This window comes from Pristiophorus japonicus, chromosome 22, assembly GCF_044704955.1.
Source record: "Pristiophorus japonicus isolate sPriJap1 chromosome 22, sPriJap1.hap1, whole genome shotgun sequence".
Classification (NCBI taxonomy): domain Eukaryota; kingdom Metazoa; phylum Chordata; class Chondrichthyes; family Pristiophoridae; genus Pristiophorus; species Pristiophorus japonicus.
In genome coordinates, this window is record NC_091998.1 from 21105369 (window position 1) to 21129979 (window position 24611).

General features: G+C 44.6%; 1 protein-coding gene across 1 annotated transcript in view; it reads left to right on the top strand.

Moving 5' to 3' along the window:
• Window positions 1–23793, top strand: part of LOC139234707 (stromal cell-derived factor 1-like) — a 44767-nt gene extending 20974 nt beyond the window's left edge. The window contains exons 3-4 of the mRNA XM_070865383.1: window positions 17700–17777; window positions 21344–23793. Coding sequence (XP_070721484.1) covers window positions 17700–17777; window positions 21344–21359 — 94 coding nt within the window. The 3' untranslated portion in view covers window positions 21360–23793. The remainder of the gene's footprint in view (window positions 1–17699; window positions 17778–21343) is intronic.
• Window positions 23794–24611: the final 818 nt, after the last annotated feature.

The following is a 24611-nucleotide window of genomic DNA, read 5'->3' on the forward strand; positions in this document are numbered from 1 at the left end:
GGGATGCCAGATCTTCATCCTCTTTGAAATTCCTGTGCCCTTGTGGGCATTCAAGTGGGCACGGGGCACCTGGGAAAGCAGCAGCATTTTCCAATCAGGTAAGGCGGGAGTCGCCCGTCTCCCATCTTCCAACCGCATTTTCCTGGGTCTCCGCTTGGAAATATGAAAAAGAAACTGAACAAAAGACATGGTTCAAGGACCAGTAAATGGCATGCAATTACATTTTACTGACAAGGCCAAGAGGAGGAGACTCCTCTGAGCCTCATTTGCCATCGCCTATTGATTGTTTACATATCGATAGTTTTGTGGGATCACACCAACCATCCTTTCCTTAGTTGCAGGCCCTGCCTAGGCTGGAAAAGCCACCAGGGTAAGGTCACAGGGTGCAAGTGCATGCATTAATGGGTGTTAATGACAGTGGTCTTGAAATTACATTGGGAATATTAGTGGATAAACTCTAAACACGTAACTACGTACATGGCAATATAACTTGTTTAAGGGTTTTAAAAAATTCATTCACGGGATGTGGGTGTCGATGGCAAGCTCGGCATTTATTGCCCATCACTATTTTCCCTCGAAAAGGTGGTGGTAAGCCGCCTTCTTGAAGAAGAAAGAAAGCCTTGCATTTATATAGCGCCTTTCACGACCACCAGCTGTCACAAAGCGCTTTACAGCCAATTAATTACTTTTGCAGTATAGTCACTGTTGTAATGTGGGAAATGCAGCTGCCAATTTGTGCACAGTAAGCTCCCACAAACAGCAATGTGATAATGAGCTGATAATCTATTTTTGTTATGTTGATTGAGGTATAATTATTGGCCTCATTATTGACACTGGGGATAACTCCCCTGCTCATCTTCGAAATAGTGCCATGGGATCTTTTACGTCCACCTGAGAGGGCAGACGCAGCTTTGGTTTAAAGTCTCATCCAAAAGATGGCACCTCCAACAGTGCAGCGCTCCACTGCAGTGTCAGCCTAGATTTATGTGTTCAAGTCCCTGGAGTGGGGCTTGAACCCACAACCTTCTGACTCAGAGGCAAGAGTGCGACCCACTGAGCCACAGCTGACACTGAGTGACTCGCTAGGCCATTTCAGAGGGGCAGTTAAGAGTCAACCACATTTCTGTGGGTCTGGAGTCCCATATAAACCAGACCAGGTAAGGACAGACATTCGTTAACCAGGTGGATTTTTACGACAAATCGGTAGCTTTATAGTCACCAGATTTATTTAATTGATTGAATTTAAATTCCATAGCTACCATAGTGGGATTTGAACTCATGTGTCTGGATCATTAGTCCAGCTCTCTGGACTACTAATCCAGTAAAAACCATTGTGTTACAGTACCAACGTAACATCATTGGCAGCCCTGCCAGCTACAAAAACTTGGTCTAGCTGCTTGGCACTTATTTTATACCAATAATACCCTCTGACCTCTGACCTTGGTGCCAGGAGTCGAAATAAGTTTACCCCATTTTACAGGATGGAACATATAAGAACAACTTTTATTTATATAGCGCCTTTAATGTAGTAAAACGTCCCAAGGCGCTTCACAACAGTGTTACAGACAAATAGATAAATTTGACACCGTGCCACAGAAGAAATTAAGGCAGATGATCAAAAGGTTGTTTAAAGAGGTAGGTTTTAACGAGTGTCTTAAAAGAAGAAAAGAGAGGTAGAGAGGTGCAGAGGTTTAGGGAGGGAGTTCCAGAACTTAGGGTCCAGGCAGCTGAAGGTACGTCCACCGATGGTTGAGCGATTATAATGAAGGAAGTTCAAGAGGCCAGAATTTGAGGAGCGCAGACATCTTGTGGGGTTGTGAGGCTGAAAAAGATTACAGAGGTAGGGAGGGGTGAGGCCATGGAGTGATTTGTAAACAAAGATGAGAATTTTGAAATCGAGGCATTGTTTAACCAGAAGCCAATGTAGGTCAGAAAGCACAGGGGTGATCACGGGTGATCGTGACAGTGCGGGTTAGTACACGGGCTGCTGAGTTTTAGATGACATCAAGTTTACAAAGTGTGGAATGTGGGAGGCCAGCCAGGAGTGAGTTGGAGTAGTCAAGTTGAGAGGTAACAAAGGCATGAATGAGGGTTTCAGCAGCAGAAGAGCTGAGGCGGGGGTGGAGGTGGGCAGTGTTACGGAGGTGGAAAAAGGCGGTTTTAGTTATGCTGCGGATATGTGGCTGGAAACTCATTTCAGGGTCAAATATGGCACCTAGGTTGCGAACAGTCTTGTTCACCCTCAGATTGATGCTAGGGAGAGGGATGGAATCGGTGGCTAGGGAACGCAGTTTGTGATGGAGTATACAACAAATAGCAGACGTTCCTGAACCTTTAATATGAATTGTCCCCAATGATATGCAGCCAAACATCTTTTAAATATCAAATATTCAACTGATAGTTAAAGATAAGGGGCTAGAAATTGCTCAGCGCCCCGTTTGAGGTGATAACTTTGGCGGGAGAGTGCACGTATTGTCGGCCGCTACCCAATTCTAGCAGACGCAAACTTACAGTTAGTGCTCCAGGAAGGAAGTGGAGCGCTAAAATCAAGTGCTACCACTTCCCTTGGAGCGCTAATTCAGGCAAGATGAACGGTAGCGGCAGAGTGCTGCTGGGATCGGAGGCTCGTACCCTCCTTTAAAGGGAAGGGCCATCGCTACAGGCTCTGCAATAAATGGAATCCCCTGCTCGCCAATTTGCGACGATCAACTCCAAGCACTCTAATGTTAAAAAATGCCCTGAAGCCCAATAAAAATTCTTGCCCTACCTCACCAGCATTACCTTTAAATACCGCTCCCTAACAACGCCTCCTGCAGCTGCCGGTGTTTTCGCTCGACGATGTTGCAGGGGGCGGAACCAAAGTTTGCATCCGGGGCGGTACTGGGCCGCTGCACATTGGATGATGTCACAATCTCCGGGGAGCAGGGGTTCGTGATGCTAGAGTTTTCTGCCGCTGCTGACCTGCAAGGCAAGTTCCCAGGCATTGGTCCTCTTGCCATGCCCAGTCGCTGTGCCGGCAGCGCCCTGTTATCGCTCCCTGGAGGCACTAACAGGAGGCGCAAAGGAGGCCAACTTCTTCCCCAAGGTCTGGTGATTATATTTCTTGTGTTTGGATTTGTAGGTTTGGCAACGGAGCTATAAACTGGAGCTTCAGACTATTGCCTCGGTAACATGAAGATTAGGCAAACATATGAGAGATCATAACAGACATGCTGTGGGCCAGATACCTGCCAACTGGCCAGCCGTTAGACTGTCAAGCTCTCCACATAGTTGGGTTCTGAATGAATGAATAATCGGTCTCTCCTAGAAAATTGGCCCATGTACAGGTCGATTTTGCTGAAATGACATGTATGTTTATTTTGGAGTTTATATTCCCCTGCGCCTTGATTTTGATGAAGAAGTAGATAGGTGAATAAGGCTGGAAGAAAATAGTAATGGACTTGCTGTCTGCTTGTGGCACTCATCCTGACACGTGTTAAAAAGAAAGAACTTACACCTCATCACATCCTGGGATGTTTGACCCAGAATGTGCTGGACTGGAGCATCTCACGACATGCCTTGGGAGTCCCTGGCCCAAGGCCGCCCTAAGTGGAGGAAGTACATCCGGGAGGGCGCTGAGCACCTCGAGTCTAAACGCCGAGAGCATGCAGAAATCAAGCGCAGACAGCGGAAAGTGCGTGCAGCAAACCAGTCCCATCCACCCCTTCCTTCAACGACTATCTGTCCCACCTGTGACAGAATCTGCAACTCTCGTATTGGACTGTTCAGCCACCAAAGAACTCACTTCAGGAGTGGAAGCAAGTCTTCCTCGATTTCGAGGGACTGCCTATGATGATGATTAGACATGTTCAGCTGCCCGTGTCTTAACTCGCACCATGCCCGCTCACCCATCACCCCTGTGCTCGCTGACCTTCACTAGCTTCCAGTTAAGCAACGCCTCAATTTCAAAATTCTCATCCTTATTTTCAAATCCCTCCCTGGCCTCTCCTCTTCCTACTTCTGTAATCTCCTCCAGCCCCACAACTGCCCCCCCCCCCCCCCCTAGATGTCTGCACTCCTCTAATTCTGCCCTCTTGAGCATCCCTGATTATAATCACTCGACCATCGGTGGCCGTGCCTTCTGTTGCCTGGGCCCCAAGTTCTGGAACTCCCCCCTCTCTTTCCTTCAAGACACTTCTTAAAACCTACCTCTTTGACCTGCGCTAATTTCTACTTATGCAGCTCAGTGTCAAATTTTGTAGCTCATAATACTGTGAAGCGCCTTGGGACGTTTCACTACGTTAAAAGGCACTATATAAATATAAGTTGTTGTTGTTCCTGCACGCTTCAGCTCAGAAATGTTTTGCTCACAAAGTTGCTGGAACTGTGAGCTGATAATGGTGGGGTAAGGGGAATGGGGCATATGACGAGAGCAACAGTGTATCTCATCAACTATTGAGATGCAAGGATTGAGAAGTACACAGAGAAAGGGCTGAGAAGGAGGATGAATTAGAGTGGTTGAATGCAATGTTAAATCAGGTACAGAAAGAGAGAGATTGAAGAGCTCATTAAGAGAGAGAGAGAGAAAAGGAAAAGTAAGAACTTTAAAAAAAATTTAAAATCTCCAACAACAATTCACTACCTGAAGAAACGAGACTCCACACTTTGAATTGTTCACTGTCTGGGCCAGAGAAGTTGATTGGCAGTTATTAACAATTATCACATCGTTAATAGAGTACTTATGCTGTTAATTACTAGACGTAACTTTTTGTGACTAGTTTAATGGTAAATTAATGTGCAAATGCAGCAACTTCATGAAAATCACAGGGTGGTTAAGCACAAGTTACCATCTTGGCAAAGCTAATGGAGGAGTGGCGCAAATCGATAGCAACTTGTGGTGATTTGCAATCCACGGGGTATCTCTTCCTCATCACAATTTGCTGACTAATTTGTGCTTTAATGATGGTGAGTGTGTCCAGATGCCGATATTTTTTTTTTTTTTTAAAACAGATTCTGGGCCAAAGTGTTACCTCCAATGAATTACTCTTCGAAGTGTAGTCACTGTTACGGACCCTGACACTCAACTACACTAATTCTATGTCATTCCCCTCTGGGTTTATTTTAAACAAAGTGAAAAAGCTCCTCCTTCGTATGAGAATTTGCAAAGGAACTCATATTATGTTAGCTTATGAATCAGAAAGGGACTCCCTCTTGTGTGATGAGCAGTTCCAGAGAATGATGAGATCATAGGCAGAATGACAGCCCACATCTCGTGCCAATAACTGGAGGGCTAACATGGAGAAGCTGAGCTACAAGGAGCTGTACTGTGGATGGTCAGCCTTCAGCCAATTTACTGTATATTAACACCTAGATGTTTCAGGCATGTGTTCAACCTTTAGTGTTGTTCTGTAAGGGCTTTGCTGCTATTCTACAATCCCTCGAGTGCAGGAGAAGCATTAGCATCAGTGGAGAACATGACATCTGGAAATACTTACTCTATCCTACCTCCCAACTGGTTGGCACTGGGAACACCTTTGTTTAGCTAGATGTCTGAGCAGATTGTTTATTTGGGTTGATGATGGGGGTGTGGACTTTACTGCTTATTTAGTGCTGTGGAAGTATGCCAAATTTTTAAGTTTCCTCACTTCTATTTATGGCCAATTAGGGAATGCTAAGTATTTGTTTATAATTCATTGAATTCCATTGCGCTGCAAAAAGATTTTGTACAGTCAAGAATAGGCATTAAAATCAGTTCTCAAATTCTCAATACTAATTTACAGCATCAGTAATTTTTTATTAATGCCCATTAAATTCCTCCAGTGTAACTATTATATCAGTGACTACGCTCCAAAGCTACTTCATTGGCTGTAAAGTACAGACGATGGTCGTCAAAGGCGCTATATAAATGCAAGTCTTTCTTTTATTAAGAGATAAACTGGCAGTATAGATATAGATTCAGAAACAGATAATTTTACTTTTTTGTTATAATGAACAATTCTTAATATAATTTCAAAAATTTGGATAGAGAAGCAAAATATTAAAATCTGAGTACAATCTATTCTGTTGGTATAAATCGTTCATGGAAATAAAAACATTTAAACAAATACTGAAATCTACTCTTAATCCTAAGTCACTTATTTGAAATGATCCGATAATTTGTTTTGATTCAGCACTAAAGCCCCACTTTGCTGCACTGTTTGTGCTTCGCAATTCACATTATCGGATAATTCAAAATTGTTTCTGTACAAACAAACTGTGTGTGCTTGAATTTGCAGCCAGAGGCATACCTCCGGAGAACGCCTCCAACCCATGAAACAAATCCGAACCCCCTCCAGGCTGCGGAGAGTTCGGTTCCCGGGTCTCCAGGCACATGTAAAGGCACATGTATCCCAGGGACGCAGGCATTTCGGAAGTGTCCCTGGGAACACGTGGGCCCGGCCCTCCAGTGAGAAAGGAGGATTTCATTGCAATCATTCACGAAGGGAATCCCCTAATTATATGCAATGGAATCCCCAAATAAGCATACTATTTACTCAATTCTAATAATTATAAATGTACTGAATTGCAATTTTATCCATAAGTCCCTTCATTGCATCCAACCTTAATAAAAATGTAATTTTTTGATAAATAATTTTAAATATCTTAGTTCGGGCAATATTTGCATAGACTCATTAGTGAATGTGCAACATTTTGGATTTTAAAATGTTTTATTTAAGCCTTAAATACACCCTTACACTGAGGAAAGCAGGCCCTATGCCTGCTTACTCCAGCTGTAAGAGAGTTGCGTGGGCAATTGTTGCGGAAATAGCCCAACTCTGCACCAGCAACACTGAATTTCCATGCGGTCCGGATGATCTGTCAAGGCATACGAGGGCTGGTAGTACTGGGTTTCCCATTTCAGTCAACCAGTTTTAGAATCAAGCACTCCCAGGTGCTGGATAACACAGTCAACTTCCTCTACTCCACCCCAAGAACATAGCAACTTTCGCTGAGCAAAAGTGCCAATGAGTGGCAGATTTGGGATGCTGTTGTTCTGGAAGGCCACTTCTACTAAAAACTGGATTGAGATCGCTCCAACTTATTTCACATTAGTTCGGCTGGACACAGGTGCCAAGGCTCGAAGGTCAGCATCTAACCTTTGCAACATCCAGACCCCACTTAATCACAAGTAAAGAAAGGCTTGCATTTATATAGCGCCTTTCATGACTACCGGACGTCTCAAAGTGCTTTACAGCCAATGAAGTACTTTTGGAGTGTAGTCACTGTTGTAATGCAGGAAACACGGCAGCCAATTTGCGCACAGCAAGCTCCCACAAACAGCAATGTGATCATGACCAGATAATCTATTTTTGTTATGTTGATTGAGAAACAAATATTGGCCAGAATACCGGGGATAACTCCCCTGCTCTTCTTCGAAATAGTGCCATGGGATCTTTTACATCCACCTGAGAGCAGACGGGACCTTGGTTTAACATCTCATCTGAAAGACAGCACCTCCGACAGTGCAGCACTTCCTCAGCACTGCACTGGAGTGTCAGCCTGGATTTTTGTACTCCAGTCTCTGGAATGGGACTTGCACCCACAACCTTCTGACTGAGAGACGAGAGTGCGACCCACTCAGCCATGGCTGACACTTAAAGAATTTCTGAATCTTGACTTTTGAACATTGTTATGAAATTCATCATTCTTGCCGGCACAGTCACAATGGGCCGAATGGCCTCCTTCTGTGCCGCAAATTTCTAAGATTTTATGATCCTTGTTGTTATTAATTCTCAAAACATATATAGGAGGAAAATCGTTATTGGAATCAAATGCAAAAGACTACTTTTTAATGAAAGGTCTCAACGATTGGCTTAATTAATTATTATAGCGACTGAGTGGTCCTGAATTCGCAGCCACTACGGGTGTGTACATTAGAACTGGAAGTGGGAGTAGGCCATTTGGCCTAACTTTTTGTGTTTCATGCACAAAGACCCCCAGGTCCCTCCGTACTAGAAACATAGAAACATAGAAAATAGGTGCAGGAGTAGGCCATCCGGCCCTTCTAGCCTGCACCGCCATTTAATAAGATCATGGCTGATCATTCCTTCAGTAGCCCGTTCCTTCTTTCTCTCCATACCCCTTGATCCCTTTAGCCGCAAGGGCCATATCTAACTCCCTCTTGAATATATCCAATGAACTGGCATCAACAACTCTCTGCGGCAGAGAATTCCATAGGTTAACAACTCTGAGTGAAGAAGTTCCACCTCAACTCAGTCCTAAATGGTCTACTCCTTATCCTAAGACTATGTCCCCTGGTTCTGGACTTCCCCAACATCGGGAACCTTCTTCCTGCATCTAACCTGTCCAGTCACGTCAGAATTTTATATGTTTCTATGAGATCCCCTCTCATCCTTCTAAACTCCACTGAATACAGACCCAGTCGATCCAGTTTCTCCTCATATGTCAGTCCAGCCATCCCTGGAATCAGTCTGGTGAACCTTTGCTGCACTCTCTCAATAGCAAGAACGTCCTTCCTCAGATTAGGAGACCAAAACTGAACACAATATTCCAGGTGGGGCCTCACCAAGGCCCTGTACAACTGCAGTAAGACTTCCCTGCTCCTATACTCAAGTCCTCTTGCTATGAAGGCCAACATAACATTTGCCTTCTTCACCACCTGCTGTACTTGCATGCCAATCTTCAATGACTGATGAATCATGACACCCAGGTCTCTCTGCACCTCCCCTTTTCCTAATCTGCCGCCATTCAGATAATATTCTGCCTTTATGTTTTTGCCCCCAAAGTGGATAACCTCATATTTATCCACATTATACTGCATCTGCTATGTATTTGCCCACTTGCCTAACCTGTCCAAATCACCCTGCAGCCTCTTAGTGTCCTCTTCACAGCTCACACCGCCACCCAGTTTAGTGTCATCTGTAAACTTGGAGATATTACATTCAATTCCATCATCCAAATCATTAATATATATTGTAAAGAGCTGGGGTCCCAGCACTGAGCCCTGCGGCACTCCACTAGTTACTGCCTGCCATTCTGAAAAGGACCCGTTAATCCCGACTCTCTGCTTCTTGTCTGCCAACCAGTTCTCTATCCATGTCAGTACATTACCCCCAATACCATGTGCTTTGATTTTGCACATCAATCTCTTATGTGGGACCTTGTCAAAAGCCTTTTGAAAGTCGAAATACACCACATCCACTGATTCTCCCCTGTCCACTCTACTAGTTACATCCTCAAAAAATTCCAGAAGATTTGATGATTTCCCCTTCATAAATCCATGCTGACTTGGACCAATCCTATCACTGCTTTCCAAATGTGCTGCTATTTCATCCTTAATGATTGATTCCAACATTTTCCCCACTACTGATGTCAGGCTAACTGGTCTATAATTACCCGTTTTCTCTCTCCCTCCATTTTTAAAAAGTGGTGTTACATTAGCAACCCTCCAGTCCATAGGAACTGATCCAGAGTCGATCGACTGTTGGAAAATTATCACCAATGCATCCACTATTTCTAGGGCCACTTCCTTAAGTACTCTGGAATGTAGACTATCAGGCCCTGGGGATTCATCGGCCTTCAAGCCCATCAATTTTCTGAACACAATTTCCTGCCTGATAAGGATATCCTTCAGTTCCCCCTTCTCACTAGACCTTCCGACCCCTAGTACGTTGGGAAGATTATTTGTGTCTTCAATTGGTCTGCCAATTCTTTGTTCCCCATTATAAATTCACCCGAATCCGACTGCAAGGGACCAAAGTTTGTCTTCACCAATCTTTTTCTCTTCACATATCTATAGAAGCTTTTGCAGTCATTTTTTATGTTTCCGGCAAGCTTCCTCTCGTACTCTATTTTCCCCCTCTTAATTATACCCTTTGTCCTCCTCTGCTGTATTCTAAATTTCTCCCAGTCCTCCGGCTTGCTACTTTTCTGGCTAATTTGTATGCGTCTTCCTTGGATTTAACACTATCCTTAATTTCCCTTGTTAGCCATGGTTGAACCACTTTCCCCGTTTTATTTTTACTCCAGACAGGGATGTACAATTGTTGAAGTTCGTCCATATGATCTTTAAAGGTTTGCCATTGCCTATCCACCGTCAACCCTTTAAGTATCATTTGCCAGTCTAATCTAGCCAATTTGCACCTCATACCATCAAAGTTATCTTTCCTTAAGTTCAGGACTCTAGTTTCTGAATTAACTTTGTCACTCTCCATCTTAATAAAGAATTCTACAATATTATGGTCACTCTTCCCAAGGGGCTTCGCACAACAAGATTGCTAATTAGTCCCTTCTCATACACATCACACAGTCTAGGATGGCCAGCTCTCTGGTTCCTCGACATATTGGTCCAGAAAACCATCCTTAATACACTCCAGGAAATCTTCCTCCACCGCATTACTACCAGTTACGTTAGCCCAATCAATATGTAGATTAAAGTCGCCCATGATTACTGCTGTACCTTTATTGCACACATCCCTTATTTCTTGTTTGATGCTGTCCCCAACCTCACTACTACTATTTGGTGGCCTGTACACAACTCCCACTAGCGTTTTCTGCTCTTTGGTATTCCGTAGCTCCACCCATACCGATTCCACATAATCCAAGCTAATGTCCTTCCTTACAATTGCATTAATTTCCTCTTTAACCAGCAACGCCACCCCGCCTCCTTTTCCTTTTGGTCTATCCTTCCTAAATGCTGAATACCCCTGAATGTTGAGTTCCCAGCCTTGGTCACCCTGGAGCCATGTCTCCGTGATGCCAATCACATCATACCCGTTAACTGCTATCTGTGCAGTTAATTCGTCCACCTTATTCCGAATACTCCTTGCATTGAGGCACAGAGCCTTCAGGCTTGTCTTTTTAACACACTTTGACCCTTTAGAATTCTGCTCTAAAGTGGCCCTTTTTGTTTTTTGCCTTGGGTTTTTCTCTGCCCTCCACTGTTACTATTCTCCTTTTTATCTTTTGCTTCTGTCTCCATTTTATTCCCCTCTGTCTCCCTGCATAGGTTCCCATCCCCCTGCCATATTAGTTTAACTCCTCCCAAACAGCACTAGCAAACACTCCCCCTAGGACATTGGTTCCGGTCCTGCCCAGGTGCAGACCGTCCGGTTTGTACTGGTCCCACCTCCCCCAGAACCAGTTCCAATGTCCCAGGAATTTGAATCCCTCCCTGCTGCACCACTGCTCAAGCCATGTATTCATCTGAGCTATCCTGCGATTCCTACTCTGACTAGCACATGGCACTAGTAGCAATCCTGAGATTACTACTTTTGAGGTCCTACTTTTTAATTTAACTCCTAGCTCCTTAAATTCGTCTCGTAGGACCTCATCCCGTTTTTTACCTATATCGTTGGTACCTATATGCACCACGACAATTGGCTGTTCACCCTCCCTTTTCAGAATGTCCTGCACCCGCTACGAGACATCCTTGACCCTTGCACCAGGGAGGCAACATACCATCCTGGAGTCTCGGTTGCGGCCGCAGAAACACCTATCTATTCCCCTTACACTCGAATCCCCTATCACTATTGCTCTCCCACTCTTTTTTCTGCCCTCCTGTGCAGCAGAGCCAGCCACAGTGCCATGAACTTGGCTGCTGCTGCCCTCCCCTGATGAGTCATCCCCCCAACAGTACCTAAAGCGGTGTATCTGTTTTGCAGGGGGATCACCGCAGGGGACCCCTGCATTACCTTCCTTGCACTGCTCTTCCTGTTGGTCTTCCATTCCCTATCTGGCTGTGGACCCTTTAACTGTGGTAAGACCAACTCACTAAATGTGCTATTCACATCATTCTCAGCATCGTGCATGCTCCAGAGTGAATCCACCCTCAGCTCCAGTTCTGCAACGCGGTCCGTCAGGAGCTGGAGGCGGATACACTTCCCGCACACGTAGTCGTCAGGGAGACCGGCGGCGTCCCTGATTAACCACATGGTACAGGAGGAGCATAACACGTGTCCGAGCTCTCCTGCCATGACTTAACCTTTACATTAACTTAATTTGGCAACAATGCTAAATGTTACTTACTGATAAAGAAAAAGAATAACTACTTACCAATCACCAGCCAATCACTTACCCCCTTGGCTGTGATGTCACCTTTCGATTTCTTTCTACTTCTTTTTGCCTTCTCCCTGCAGCTGCACAAGCTGGCCGCCATGAAGTTGGGCCTTAAGTAGGCTGCCTAGATTGCCCTGCTCCGCCTCTCACCAACTCCCGAGCCTCTATGAAGTTGGGCCTTAAGTAGGCCGCCTCGATCGCCCTGCTCCGCCTCTCGCCAACTCCCGAGCCTCTACGAAGTTGGGCCTTATGTAGGCCGCCTCGATCGCCCTGCTCCGCCTCTCGCCAACTCCCGAGCCTCTATGAAGTTGGGCCTTAAGTAGGCCGCCTCGATCGCCCTGCTCCGCCTCTCGCCAACTCCCGAGCCTCTACGAAGTTGGGCCTTAAGTAGGCCGCCTCGATCGCCCTGCTCCGCCTCTCGCCAACTCCCGAGCCTCTACGAAGTTGGGCCTTAAGTAGGCCGCCTCGATCGCCCTGCTCCGCCTCTCGCCAACTCCCGAGCCTCTACGAAGTTGGGCCTTAAGTAGGCCGCCTCGATCGCCCTGCTCCGCCTCTCGTCGACTGCAGCACTTTGCAATTTTTCTCCATTTAAATTATAATTTGCTTTTCTATTTTTTCTGCCAAAGCGACTAACCTCACATTTTCTCACATTATACTCCATCTTCAAATTTTGCCATCTCACTTAGCTTGTCTATATCCCTTTGCAGATTTCTCGTATCCTTCTCACAATTTGCTTTCCCACCCATCTTTGGGTATCATCAGCAAACTTGGCTACATTACACTCGGTCCCTTCGTCCAAGTTATTAATGTGGATTGTAAATAGTTGAGGTCCCAGCACTGATCCCTGCGGCACCCCACTAGTTATGATTGCCAACCCGAGAATGAACCATTTATCCTGACTCTCTGTTTTCTGTTAGTTAGCCAATTCTCTATCCATCCTGCTGATAATCTTACCCCCAATCCATGAACTTTTATGTGGCACCTTAGCGAAAGTCTTCTGGAAATCCAAATACACCACATCCACTGGTTCCTCTTTATCCACCCTACTTGTTACATCCTCAAAGAATTCCAGCAAATTTGTCAAGCATGATTTCCTTTTCATAAAACCATATTAACTCTGCTTGATTGAATTATGCTTTTCCAAATATCCTGCTACTGCTTCCTTAATAATGCATTTTCCCAACGACAGATGTTAGGCTAACTGGTCTATAGTTTCCTGCTTTCTGTCTGTCTCCTTTTTTTAAAATGGGGCATTACATTTGCCGTTTTCCAATCCGCTGGGACCTCCCCAGAATCCAGGGAATTTTGGTTGATTACAACCAATGCATCCACCACCTTTGCAGCCACTTCGTTAAAGAGCCTAGGATGAAAGTCATCAGGTCCCAGGGATTTGTCTACCTTTAGTCCCATTATTTTACCGAGTACTACTTCTTTAGTGATCGTGATTGTATTCAGTTCCTCCCTCCCTATAGCCCCTTGATTATCCACTATTGGGATGTTTTTAGTGTCTTTTACCGTGAAGACCGATACAAAATATTTGTTCAATGTCTCTGCCATTTCCCTGTTCCCCATTATTAATCCCCCAGTCTCATCCTTTAGGGGACCAACATTTACTTTATGTACCTGTAGAAACTCTTATTATTTTTTTTATATTTCATGCTAGTTTGCTTTCATAATCTATCTTCCACCTCTATTATTTTTGTAGTCATTCTTCACTGGCTTTTAATCCTCTAGCCTCCCACTAGTCTTAGCCACTTTGTATGTCCTTATTTTCAATTTGTTACCATCCCTTATTTCCTTAGTTAGCCATGGATGGTTATCCCTTCTCTTACAGTTTTTCCTTCTCATTGGAATATATTCTTGATGAGCATTATGAAATATCTTCTTAAATGTCACTGCTCATTAACCAGCCCACATTTTAATCTATTTTCCCAGTCCACTTTAGCCAACTCTGCCGCCATAGTCTCCTTTGTTTAAGCTTAGGACACAGATTTGAGATCCAACTTTCTCACCCTCCAACTGAATTTGAAATTCAACCATGTTATGGGCACTCAGTCCTAGAGGATACTTTACTAGGGGATAATTTATTATTCGTGTTCCATTACACAGTACCAGATCTAAGATAGCCTGCTCCCTGGTTGGTTCTGCAATGTACTGTTCAAGGAAACTATCCCAGATACACTCTATGAACTCTTCCTCAAGGCTACCCTGGCCAATTTGCTTAGTCCAAACAATATGAAGGTTAAAATCGCCCATGTTATCGCCGTTCCTTTTTTACAAGCCTCCATTATTTCTTGATTTATACTCTGTCCAACAGTTTAGCTACTATTATGGGGCCTATAAACTAAACCCACCAGCAATTTTTTTCCCTTTATTATTCCATATCTCCAACCAAACTGATTCAAAATCTTGATCTTCTGAGCCAATATCATTTCTCACTAATGCACTGATCTCATCCTTTAATAACAGAGCTACCCCACCTCCTTTTCCTTTCTCTGTCTTGCTTTCTATATTGTCAAATACCCCTGAATATTTACCTGGTCACCTTGCAACCACATCTCTGTAATGGCTATCAGATCATACCCATTTGTATCTATTTGTGCCCTCAACTCATCTATTTTGTTACAAATGCTGCGTGTATTCAGTTAAAGAGCTTTTTCATTTGTTTTTTTACCATTTTTCCCTGTTTCGACCCCACTTTCTGATACACTTATGTTTATACATTCTGTCCCTTGCTAATATACTTTACCCTGTCCTACCCTGCTCTATTGCCTTCTTATCCTTTGACTTTTTCAATTTTCACTCATCTGAACCCCACCCCCACTAATTAATTAGTTTAAAGCCCTCTCTACAGCCCTAGTTATTTAATTCACCAGGTCTCTAGTCCCAGCATGGTCTAAGTGGAGCCCATCCAAAGGGAACAGTTTCCTCTTACCCCAGTACTGGTGCCAGTGTCCCAGGAACCAAAACCCATTTCTCCCACACCAGTCTTTGAGCCACAGGTTTAACTCTCTGATCTTATTTACCCTATGCAAATTTTCTCATGGCTCAGGTCATAATCCAGAGATTATTACCTTTGTGGTTCTGCACTTTAATTTGGCCCATAGCTACTCATAATCCCTCAACAGAACCTCTTTCTTTGTCCTATCTATGTCGGTGGTACCCACATCAACCACAACAACTGGATCTTCCCCCTTCCACTCCAATTTCCATTCCAGCCCAGAGGAGATGTCCTTAACTCTGGCACCGGTCAGACAACACAGCATTCAGGACTCATGCTCTCGGCTGCAGAGAACAGTACCTATCCCCCTAATGATACTGTCCCCTCCCACTACAATGTTTCTTTTAACTCCCCCCCACTTGAATGGCCCCCTGTACCACGGTGCTGTGGTCAATTTGCTCATCCTCCCTGCAGTCCCTGCTCTCCACACAGGGAGTAAGAGCCTCGAACCTGTTGGACAAGAAGAAGGGCTGAGGCTCCTCCATCACTCCATCCTGAGTCCCCATACCTGCCTCACTCGTAGTCACACCCTCCTGTCCCTGACCACAGATCGAATTTGAATTAATTTATCTAATTGGTGTGACTAGCTCCTGGATCACAGCATCCAGGTAACTCTCTCTCTCCCTGATGTGTCGCGGTGTCTGCAGCTCGGATTCCAGCTCATCAACACGGACCGAAGTTCCTGGAGCTGCAGACACTTGCTGCAGATGTGGTCGATGGGGACCTCAATGGTGTCCACCAGTTCCCACATGTGACATTGGAAACAGATCACCTGGCCTGCCATCTCTAATGTATTCAATTAGTCAAGGTTTTAAGTTTTGAACATTTAGTTTATACCAGCTCCTAATTTAAATCAATTCCCAAGAAAAGAGAGAAAAACTGACCAACCCAGCAGCTAGTGAAATATTACATACCTAGTTTTACTTTTTTTTAATTGATTTTAATCTTTCTCCATCTTCTCCATCTGGGCAGTTCACTCTGTGCTCTGAAAAACTGTTGACTTTTATACCCTTTAGGAACTATAACCAATCAACAAGTGTTGACTCAGCACACCTTTTGTCTGTGATTAACACCCATTCAAGACAAACAATTTCAGCTAACTGAGAGTTAACTGCTTAACTGGCAGGCAACTTCTATTACCTACAGTTTTAAAGTTCTCGGTTTAAGTCAAAATGTTTCACTATGTACAGCTTCTACTTGCCCAATACTTACCAGAAATTCCCACTCTTTCCAAATTCCCGAATAAACTACTCTGTTTAAGACCTCTCTGTGCAGTTCACTCTGTTGAGTGTACGAAGTGTGCACACGCCCATAGAGGCCCCGCAGCATGCGCCTAAACCCGAAACTTGTGACCTGTCAGGAATCCTCTCGACAGATCGCAGGAAGTAAAGGGCCTCCGCAGGGTTGGGCTATTTGCCCATGTTGGTCCAGCAAATGCCCGTGAAATTCTTACAACTATAAAAGCAAGCATAAGGCCTGCTTTTATCAGCGTAAGAGTTTAAAGGCCAGAAAAAGACATTTTTTTCAATGATTTAAACATTTATAATTTGTTCATTTAGGTTTATTTTTAGATCCTTTAAAATATGTAAATTTATTTTTCAAAAAATTTTATTTTTGTTTTAAATAATTAATTAAATTCCATTTTGATTAATTTTAAATATGTTATGTTTTTATAATTTATTTTAAGTGTTTATGTGGTCATGGCGGTGGTCCCATTCATACTAATGGTGATTCTGTACATATGGAACCCACCACAGGTATGAATGGGAATACCCCTACTTGGATTGGTTGGGTCGGCCCATGTGATCCCAGGGACGCGTGCGAAATACCTACGTACTTGGGATTCGTGGGCCTCTACGCAGGCCTTCACTTGGGACCACAAGTCTCCGTACCTCCCGGACCACCAGATAACTTTGTAGAAATTTTTCAAGTCAGAGGCATCCGCACACGGGAAGCCTCCGACTGGAATTTCTCGGCCATTAGAAACCCAGAAATCAAAACGTTAACAGGAAATGCTGCTGAAATGATAGATTGTGTACAGATGTGCATGACAGGATGGGACAGCCTTGATAGTCTTTACCTGTCCATTCTTGTATATTCATATATCCCAGAGGGAGGGTGAGGCACAGGTTGATTATAGTCGGAGCATAGATGGACATTGCAAGTGATGCCGACACTTGGAGTGATTCAAGGCGTTAGTGAAGTTAGAAGCATCTGCAATCTGTTCAGCAAAGTTTCTCATGCAGTAAAGATTACAAAGTGAAGTGTGGAGTTTTCATTCTCTGCCAACACATTGCTGGTTTTGAAGCTGATTTCCTTAATGTACCACCAAGCTGGGAAATCGCCCAGTGCTGAAGCACAACAAAGCTGAGGGATTCAGGGAGTTTCCCTCAGTTCCACCAGTCCTACTTTGAGATTTCCCCTTGGGTGCTACTATGGGACTCCCTGCAGTGTTGTTGGCACAGCTGCAAGGAGTGAAATGCGGATTTCCTCCCGCACGTTGTGAGGATGTGGCGGACGGAGCCTGCGCTCCCTGGTATGCACAGCTCAGCAATACACCATGCAGTGGACTTCACAAGTGACTTGCCGCCTTCTGTGTTAAATTTATAATGCATGAAAAATTTAATTGCTCACTCGTACGCTTTGTTCTTTTGTTTGACAGAGCTACTTTGAAGAACAATGGTGACAAGGTCTGCATTCACCCTAAAACAAGATGGCTTCGTTTCAAAAATAGACACATGTAAGAACTCAACACCATGTCATTTCTTTAAATTATTTATAACTGCAGTGTCCCTCATTTTAACAATGTGATCGAGTCCAGTTATATTGAGCTATTACTTTTTCAAATGAAATATCATTTTTAAAGTTATGTGGATATGGTGCACTTCCTGTAAGTGTAACACTTACTTCCTGTAACACTTACTTCCTGTAACGCTTACTTCCTGTAACAGCAGTTAACGGCGAAACAATCTCACTTCTGCAGCAAGACTTTTTTGTTGGGGATTTTTGTTTTCTATGGGGAATATAAGACAATCAAGTGAGTGAAATTGGGTTATGCCACGTTTGGGGTGGTAACTGAGAGGAGGCGGGACCTCCTGTGCTCAGCACGGAAGTCCCGCCCCAGCCACAAAGTTGCAGTTACAGCCCCCTCACAGGAACTGGGGTGGGTTTGGCAGCACTCAGCAGAGAAGCCACGTAGCGCTGACGCATTTCGATGCCCCTCCCCTTCCGTTAAAGGGGAGGGACACTGTGAAATCTGCAGACCATTTGAAGGCTTCCACTGGGCCAGCAGGCCTAAGGGGTGACATGGCTACAGCCCGGCATCGAGACAGAGTGCCGGGCTGCACGATGGAGACCGTGGGGCGGATAGGGGCTGCCATGCATGGCGATGAATTCAACACCAGAGGCTCAGCAGCTCGGGGCACTACCGGCAGGGGGCGGGGTCGGCGCTACTGTGTTCACGCCTCCGCTAACTCCCACGCAATTTCGCGGCAGCTGATCGCGCGCGTGCGCGCCCCACCCCCGCCGGGCGTAAACAGTTTCGCGCCCTATTAGCGCCTCCCAGAGGTGCTAATGGGAGGCGCAGCACAGGGGAGTTTTGGCCCCTCTACCTGTTACCTGTTTGTTGTTGCAATCTTCATTGGATCATAATCATTGGGACAAAATTTCCCCTTTATTTAAAAAAAAACATTGCCATAGAGAAATCAATTGAATGAGCTTTAACTGGCTGATAGCAATCATCCCACTTTCAGTTGAAGACCTGCCCGTTAGATCATAGTCCTGAATGGAGCATATGAACTTCAACCCTCATTTGTATTATGGGTACAGTTTGTAAATTATTCTGGGACCTATTTCCACTGGTTGGTGAGTCTAAGACTGGGGACATAGTCTAAAAATTAGAGCCAGATCTTTCAGGAGTAAAGTTAGGAAACACTTGTACACACAAAGGGCGCTAGATGTTTAGAACTCTCTTCCGCAAAGGACAGTTGATGCTCGGTCAATTGTTAATTCTAATTCTGAGATTGATAGGTTTTTGTTAACCAAAGGTATTAAGGGATATGGGCCAAAGGCGAGTATATAGAGTTAAGTCGCAGATCAGCTATGATCTCATTGAATGGCGGAGGAGGCTTGAGGAGCTAAGTGGCCTCCTCCTGTGTTTCTATATCAGATTTCCATATGAAAAAAGGACATCATGGATCTGGCAAAGATTTATGGCCTGCTGCTTTCTGTTGCTTAGAATTGAGGCCAATATCTTCAGCCAGAATCACGTTAAGGCAATGGCCAGCAGCGTTTTTAAGGAATGCTAAGGGAATTGGAAGCATGCAAATGTGCAGTGTTTTGGAATATAAATGTGCCAGTTAGTAGTTCAAATGAATACCTAATGGGACACGGTAGCTCCAAGGCCAATATACACATTACTGTGTGGGTGAAAGTAACTGAACCACACACTAGGTCCACTGTAACTCTGTAACACTGCATTGCACTACCTTATTTTACGGAGAATTTAGACATTGGCGATTTGTCTGGGTTTTCTCCCGCCTCCTCCCTGCTGGTATCTAGGTGGAACTGGCCATGGAATTTCCCGCTGGAAGTGACCAGTGACATTCAGCATGTCTGCCCGTACATGGACGGACAGATTGAAATGATATTCAAATGGCTGAAATTTGTCATCTGACCTCATTACTGTCATTTTCCTTAAACACGTGTTTGCCCGTTGATGCCCAGTGTTGTTATGGCAACGGAGGATGATTTAAGTTTTAATCAATAGCACAGGTCACGGCACCTGATTTAGTTTCACCAGCGGCCTGGTGTCTTCCAAGGCTTGCCACAGCGACTTGGCAGAGGTCAGGGAGCTGACCCCAGGGTCAGGAGTTCACCATTGCAGCAGCTGGAAGTATGGTAGCATAGTGGTTATGTTACTGGATTGGTAATCCAGCGGCCCAGACTAATAATCTGAGTTCAAGTCCCACCACGGCAGCTGGGGAAATTTCAATTCAGTTAGTTAAATAAATCTGGAATTAAAAAACTGGTACAGGTTCGACCTCTCTTATCCGGCACCTCAGGACCCGGCCTGTGCCGGATAAGGGATTTTTCCAGACGAGAGGAGGTCACGTTAAATTGGATGGTATAGTTACTGAGCAAGAGGATATCGGGGCTGGAAGTGCGGCAGAGAGAACATGAGATGGTGGGCGGGCGAGGGCGGTGCTGTGGATCACGGGGTCAGGCCAGCGATTGCGGAAGTTGGCAGCGAGGAAGGACTTCAATTTGTTCACGTTGGAGTGGCCGGGAATGGTGCCGGACAAGGGGTGGTGCCGGACAAGGGAGGTTCAACTTGTATCAGTAATGGTGACCATGAAAGTACTGGATTGTTGGAAAAAAAAACAACTGGTTCACTAATGTCCTTTAGGGAAGGAAATCTGCCGTCCTTACCTGGTCTGGCCTCTATGTGACTCCAGACCCACAGCAATGTGATTGACTCTTAACTGCCCTCTGAAATGGCCCAGCAAGCCACTCAGTTGTATCAAACCGCTTCGACAAAGTCAGCACTGTGGGAGCACCTTCACCGCACGGATTACAGTGATTCAAGAAGGCGACTCATCGCCACGTTCGAGGGCAATTAGGGACGGGCAATAAATGCTGGCCTTGCCAGCGACGCCCACATCCCGCGGAATAATACATTTTTTAAAGTCCCACCATGCTGGGGATGGACTCCAATTCTGCCAAAGTGGAAGATCCGTGTCATTTCCTCGATGTATTTGGCATGTTCCGACCGAAATACATTGCAATAAAACGTCCGGAGTGCCACTGTTCAAATTCTATAACCGAGGAGAGCCGAGTTAGCGTATGATCAATACAAGAAAGCCTGACCTCGCGATCCACAGCTTCCCCCCTTCTCATGTTCTCTCTGCCGCACTCCCAGCCCCGATATCCCCTTGATTAGTAACTGTACCATCCAATTTTCTATGTTTCTATCTTCACTCAGAGTTGTTAACCTGTGGAATTCCCTACCGCAGAGAGTTGTTGATGCCAGTTCATTGGATATATTCAAGAGGGAGTTAGATATGGCCCTTACGGCTGAAGGGATCAAGGAGTATGGAGAGAAAGCAGGAAAGGGGTACTAAGGGAATGGTCAGCCATGACCTTATTGAGTGGTGCAGGCTCAAAGGGCCGAATGGCCTATTCCTGCACCTATCTTCTATGTTTCTATGTTTCTATCTTAAAGTTAATATAGCTTGAGGTTGTCAGTACAATTAAACAGATACAAACGCAATCTAGTTGTTAATAAGAGCCTCCATTACGTTGCAGGAAATCCATGATGTAAAGGCTACAATGATGTACTGATCCTGCGTGCCAATGCGACCATCAGAAATAAAGTGACACCCTTTAGTATTCTATGCAGACTGGCATCACACTCAGTATATTACCCAGTAACCAGCTGTTGGAAAAGCCCAGCGATATCATTTACAAGCTGAATGTCTATAGCAACACATGGTGACATCCGCCTTCAGGTTCAATGTGATGACTATCATTACTAGCCTTTCATCTACAGCACGTTAACCTTAGGTTTGAACATTTTTTTTGAAAAACACGTAAAGATGAGCACATGCGTCCCAGTTAAAGACAGTGGTTCAATCCTGTGGTTCTTGAGGAGATTGCTAAATTACCAATGTGACACTGCAACCTTCTGCCTTTGCCTATTAACCGGCATGGATCTGGCCTCCCCGACTGCTTCAACAAAACCACTCCATTTTGTGACCAAAATGAATGCGGCCGTCCGTGCATAATCTCAAATATGCAGTTGATGCGCAACAGGCGGAGATTATTGGGGGTCCCGGGGTCCTGCTCCCCTCCCTCCTCACTCCCCGCCCTCCCATCTCCTGGCTTTGAGTCCGCTGGGAGTCCGGCAGGAAAACCCCAGGATTATGGTGGAAACGGCTGTTTCCCCTGTGGATCCGCTGGTCTCCCGCCAGGGTCCTAGCGGGAGCCCCCTGGCATTTAATTGGCAACGGCCGTACCTAAAAAAATAACAAATTGGCGAGCGACCTAAGTTGGTTGACATTTGCAGAATCCTGTGTTTGTATTAATAGCAAAGACCTTGCAGGAGTTTTCAAAAATTGTACAGCGGTGTGGTAGAAATGGGTAGGCAACCTGAATGCCACCACCGTGAAGGATCCACCTTAAATTAGGAAGCCAGATGCATCATTCCATGGCGAGGTCTTGGCACCAAGGGGGAAATGATGTATCAATCCCAATGGACATGGCAAGGAAACCTAGCAAGAAAAATAAACATATAGCAGTCAATGGCAGGTCCACAAAACATTAATAACAGTCAGAAATGTCTGGGCGAGAAGTTAATCTCTTGGCTTTTTGGTCTGCTTCCCACAACACACAAACATAGGTTGATAATGACAAAAATATAGAAAATTATTTTGTCCGCATGATTTATACCATGTAAAAAATGTAATTTGAGCTCTATTTCCTTCAAGTTGGAAAGTTCACATTGGAAGTTGTCAGGAATGCCTCTCAACCAGTGTTGATTCAGCTCAGTTGTCAGCAGTCTCACCTCTGACTCACAACATTATGGGGTCAAGTCCCACACCCTGGAGTAAGCACATAAACTGAGACTGACACTCCAGTGTCGTACTGAGATGAGCTGTTAATCCCGAGCCCCATCTGCCACCTTGCTCGAAGACCAGGGTGTTCTCCTGAAAACCCTTCCCCAAAGCAGATTGATCAATCGTGCACCTCACCGCCGATGTAAGGAACTTGTTGTGCGCAAAATGGCTGCTGTGTTTGCGATAGCGTTGACTGCATTTCACATTACTTCATTGTGTACAAAGTCCTCTAAGTGCCCCTCAGAGCTGTAATAAGATGCGTATATAAATGCAAGTCCCGAGGAAAACCATTTCGGAGGAAAGGAAACCAAATACAAAGTGTTTTTATTGGAAAATATCATGCGAGAGAAAGCGTTTAAGAGTTGGGACAATTTAAGAAATATATACACTAAAAATCATATAATGGAAAATTACTGACAATAATATATATGCTCCAACTATTACTCATCTAAATGCAATTTTATTAAACAGGGGCAATGTCTGGGGAACAAGGTAGATTTATTTAGAGCAATTTCAAACAGGGTGGTCTAAATAAAAACTGAACTGCTTTCGGAAATTGATCTATAGGGCCCCAGGGATCAAATGTATTCTATAAGTCAGTCATTATAAACATAAACCTACACAATGGTAACAAATTTCTCTCTAACCTAATGATCTGTACCAGCTATTGATTTTGTCCTTGAATATTCGGCATTGTTTTCCCAAATGTTCACAAGTACGGTAATAACGAGTGATTGGGAATTCCGATGCCTTTCTGTCTGACAGCGTTCTTGGGTCAGGATTGCTCATTGTAACACAATACAATGCTATTTTCTGGATGGTTCCTTGTGATTCTTTCTAAATTTACAAAGCCTTTGTGCCTGCTCCCAGGAGTTCAGCTTGCTTTGTTCCTGGCCTCCGTCTGATTTCCTGCCCCGAATCTGCGACTCTTGCAAAGGAAAGTTGAGAATTTGAGAAAGTTCTGGTTGCTGACAGAAAGGTTTATGCGGTTAGTCTCCGCTGCAAAGTTCCTTAAAATGTGAAAAGAAATGGAGTTGCCGCACAAAGGTTTTCGGTTCAAACTGTTTGGAGAAATCTTGTACAATTTTCTTGCAATAATTTACGTTACCATTATACAAAATAAAAGCATTTTGAATTTCATTTTTGCCTATTCATTGCGTACGTTGATAGCTGCAGGGTGGAAATTACTGTTAGAAATTTTAAAAATACTTGGATTTATATAGCGCCTTTCACGACCACCGGACGTCTCAAAGTGCTTTACAGCCAACAAAGGACTTTTTGGAGTGTAGTCACTGTTGTAATGTAGGAAATGTGATAGCCAATTTGTGCACAGCAAGCTCCCACAAACAGCAATGTGATAATGACCAGATAATCTGTTTCTTTGTTATGTTGATTGAGGGATAAATATTGGCCAGGACACCAGGGATAACTCCCATGCTGTTCTTTGAAATAGTGCCAAGGGATCTTTTACGCCCACTTGAGAAAGCAGACTAAAGCTTGGTTTAACGCCTCATCCGAAAGACGGCACCTCCGACAGTGCAGCACTCCCTTAGCACTGCACTGGGAGTGTCAGCCTTGATTTGCGCTCCAGTCGTAGAATCATAGAAATTTACAGCACGGAAGGAAGTCATTTCGGCCCATTGTGTCCGCGCCGGCCGACCAAGAGCTATCTAGCCTAATCCCACTTTCCAGCTCTTGGTCCGTAGCCCTGTAGTTTACAGCACTTTAAGTGTACATCCACGTATCTTTTAAATGTGGTGAGAGTCCTTGCCTCTACCACCCTTCCTGTCAGTGAGTTCCAGACCCCCACCATGCTCTGGGTGAAAACATTTCCCCTTATATCTCCTCTAAGCCTCCCCCCAATTACTTTAAATCTATGCCCCCTGGTTATTGATCCCTCTGCCAAGAGAACAGTTCCTTCCTATCCACTCTATCCAGGCCCCTCATAACTTTATACA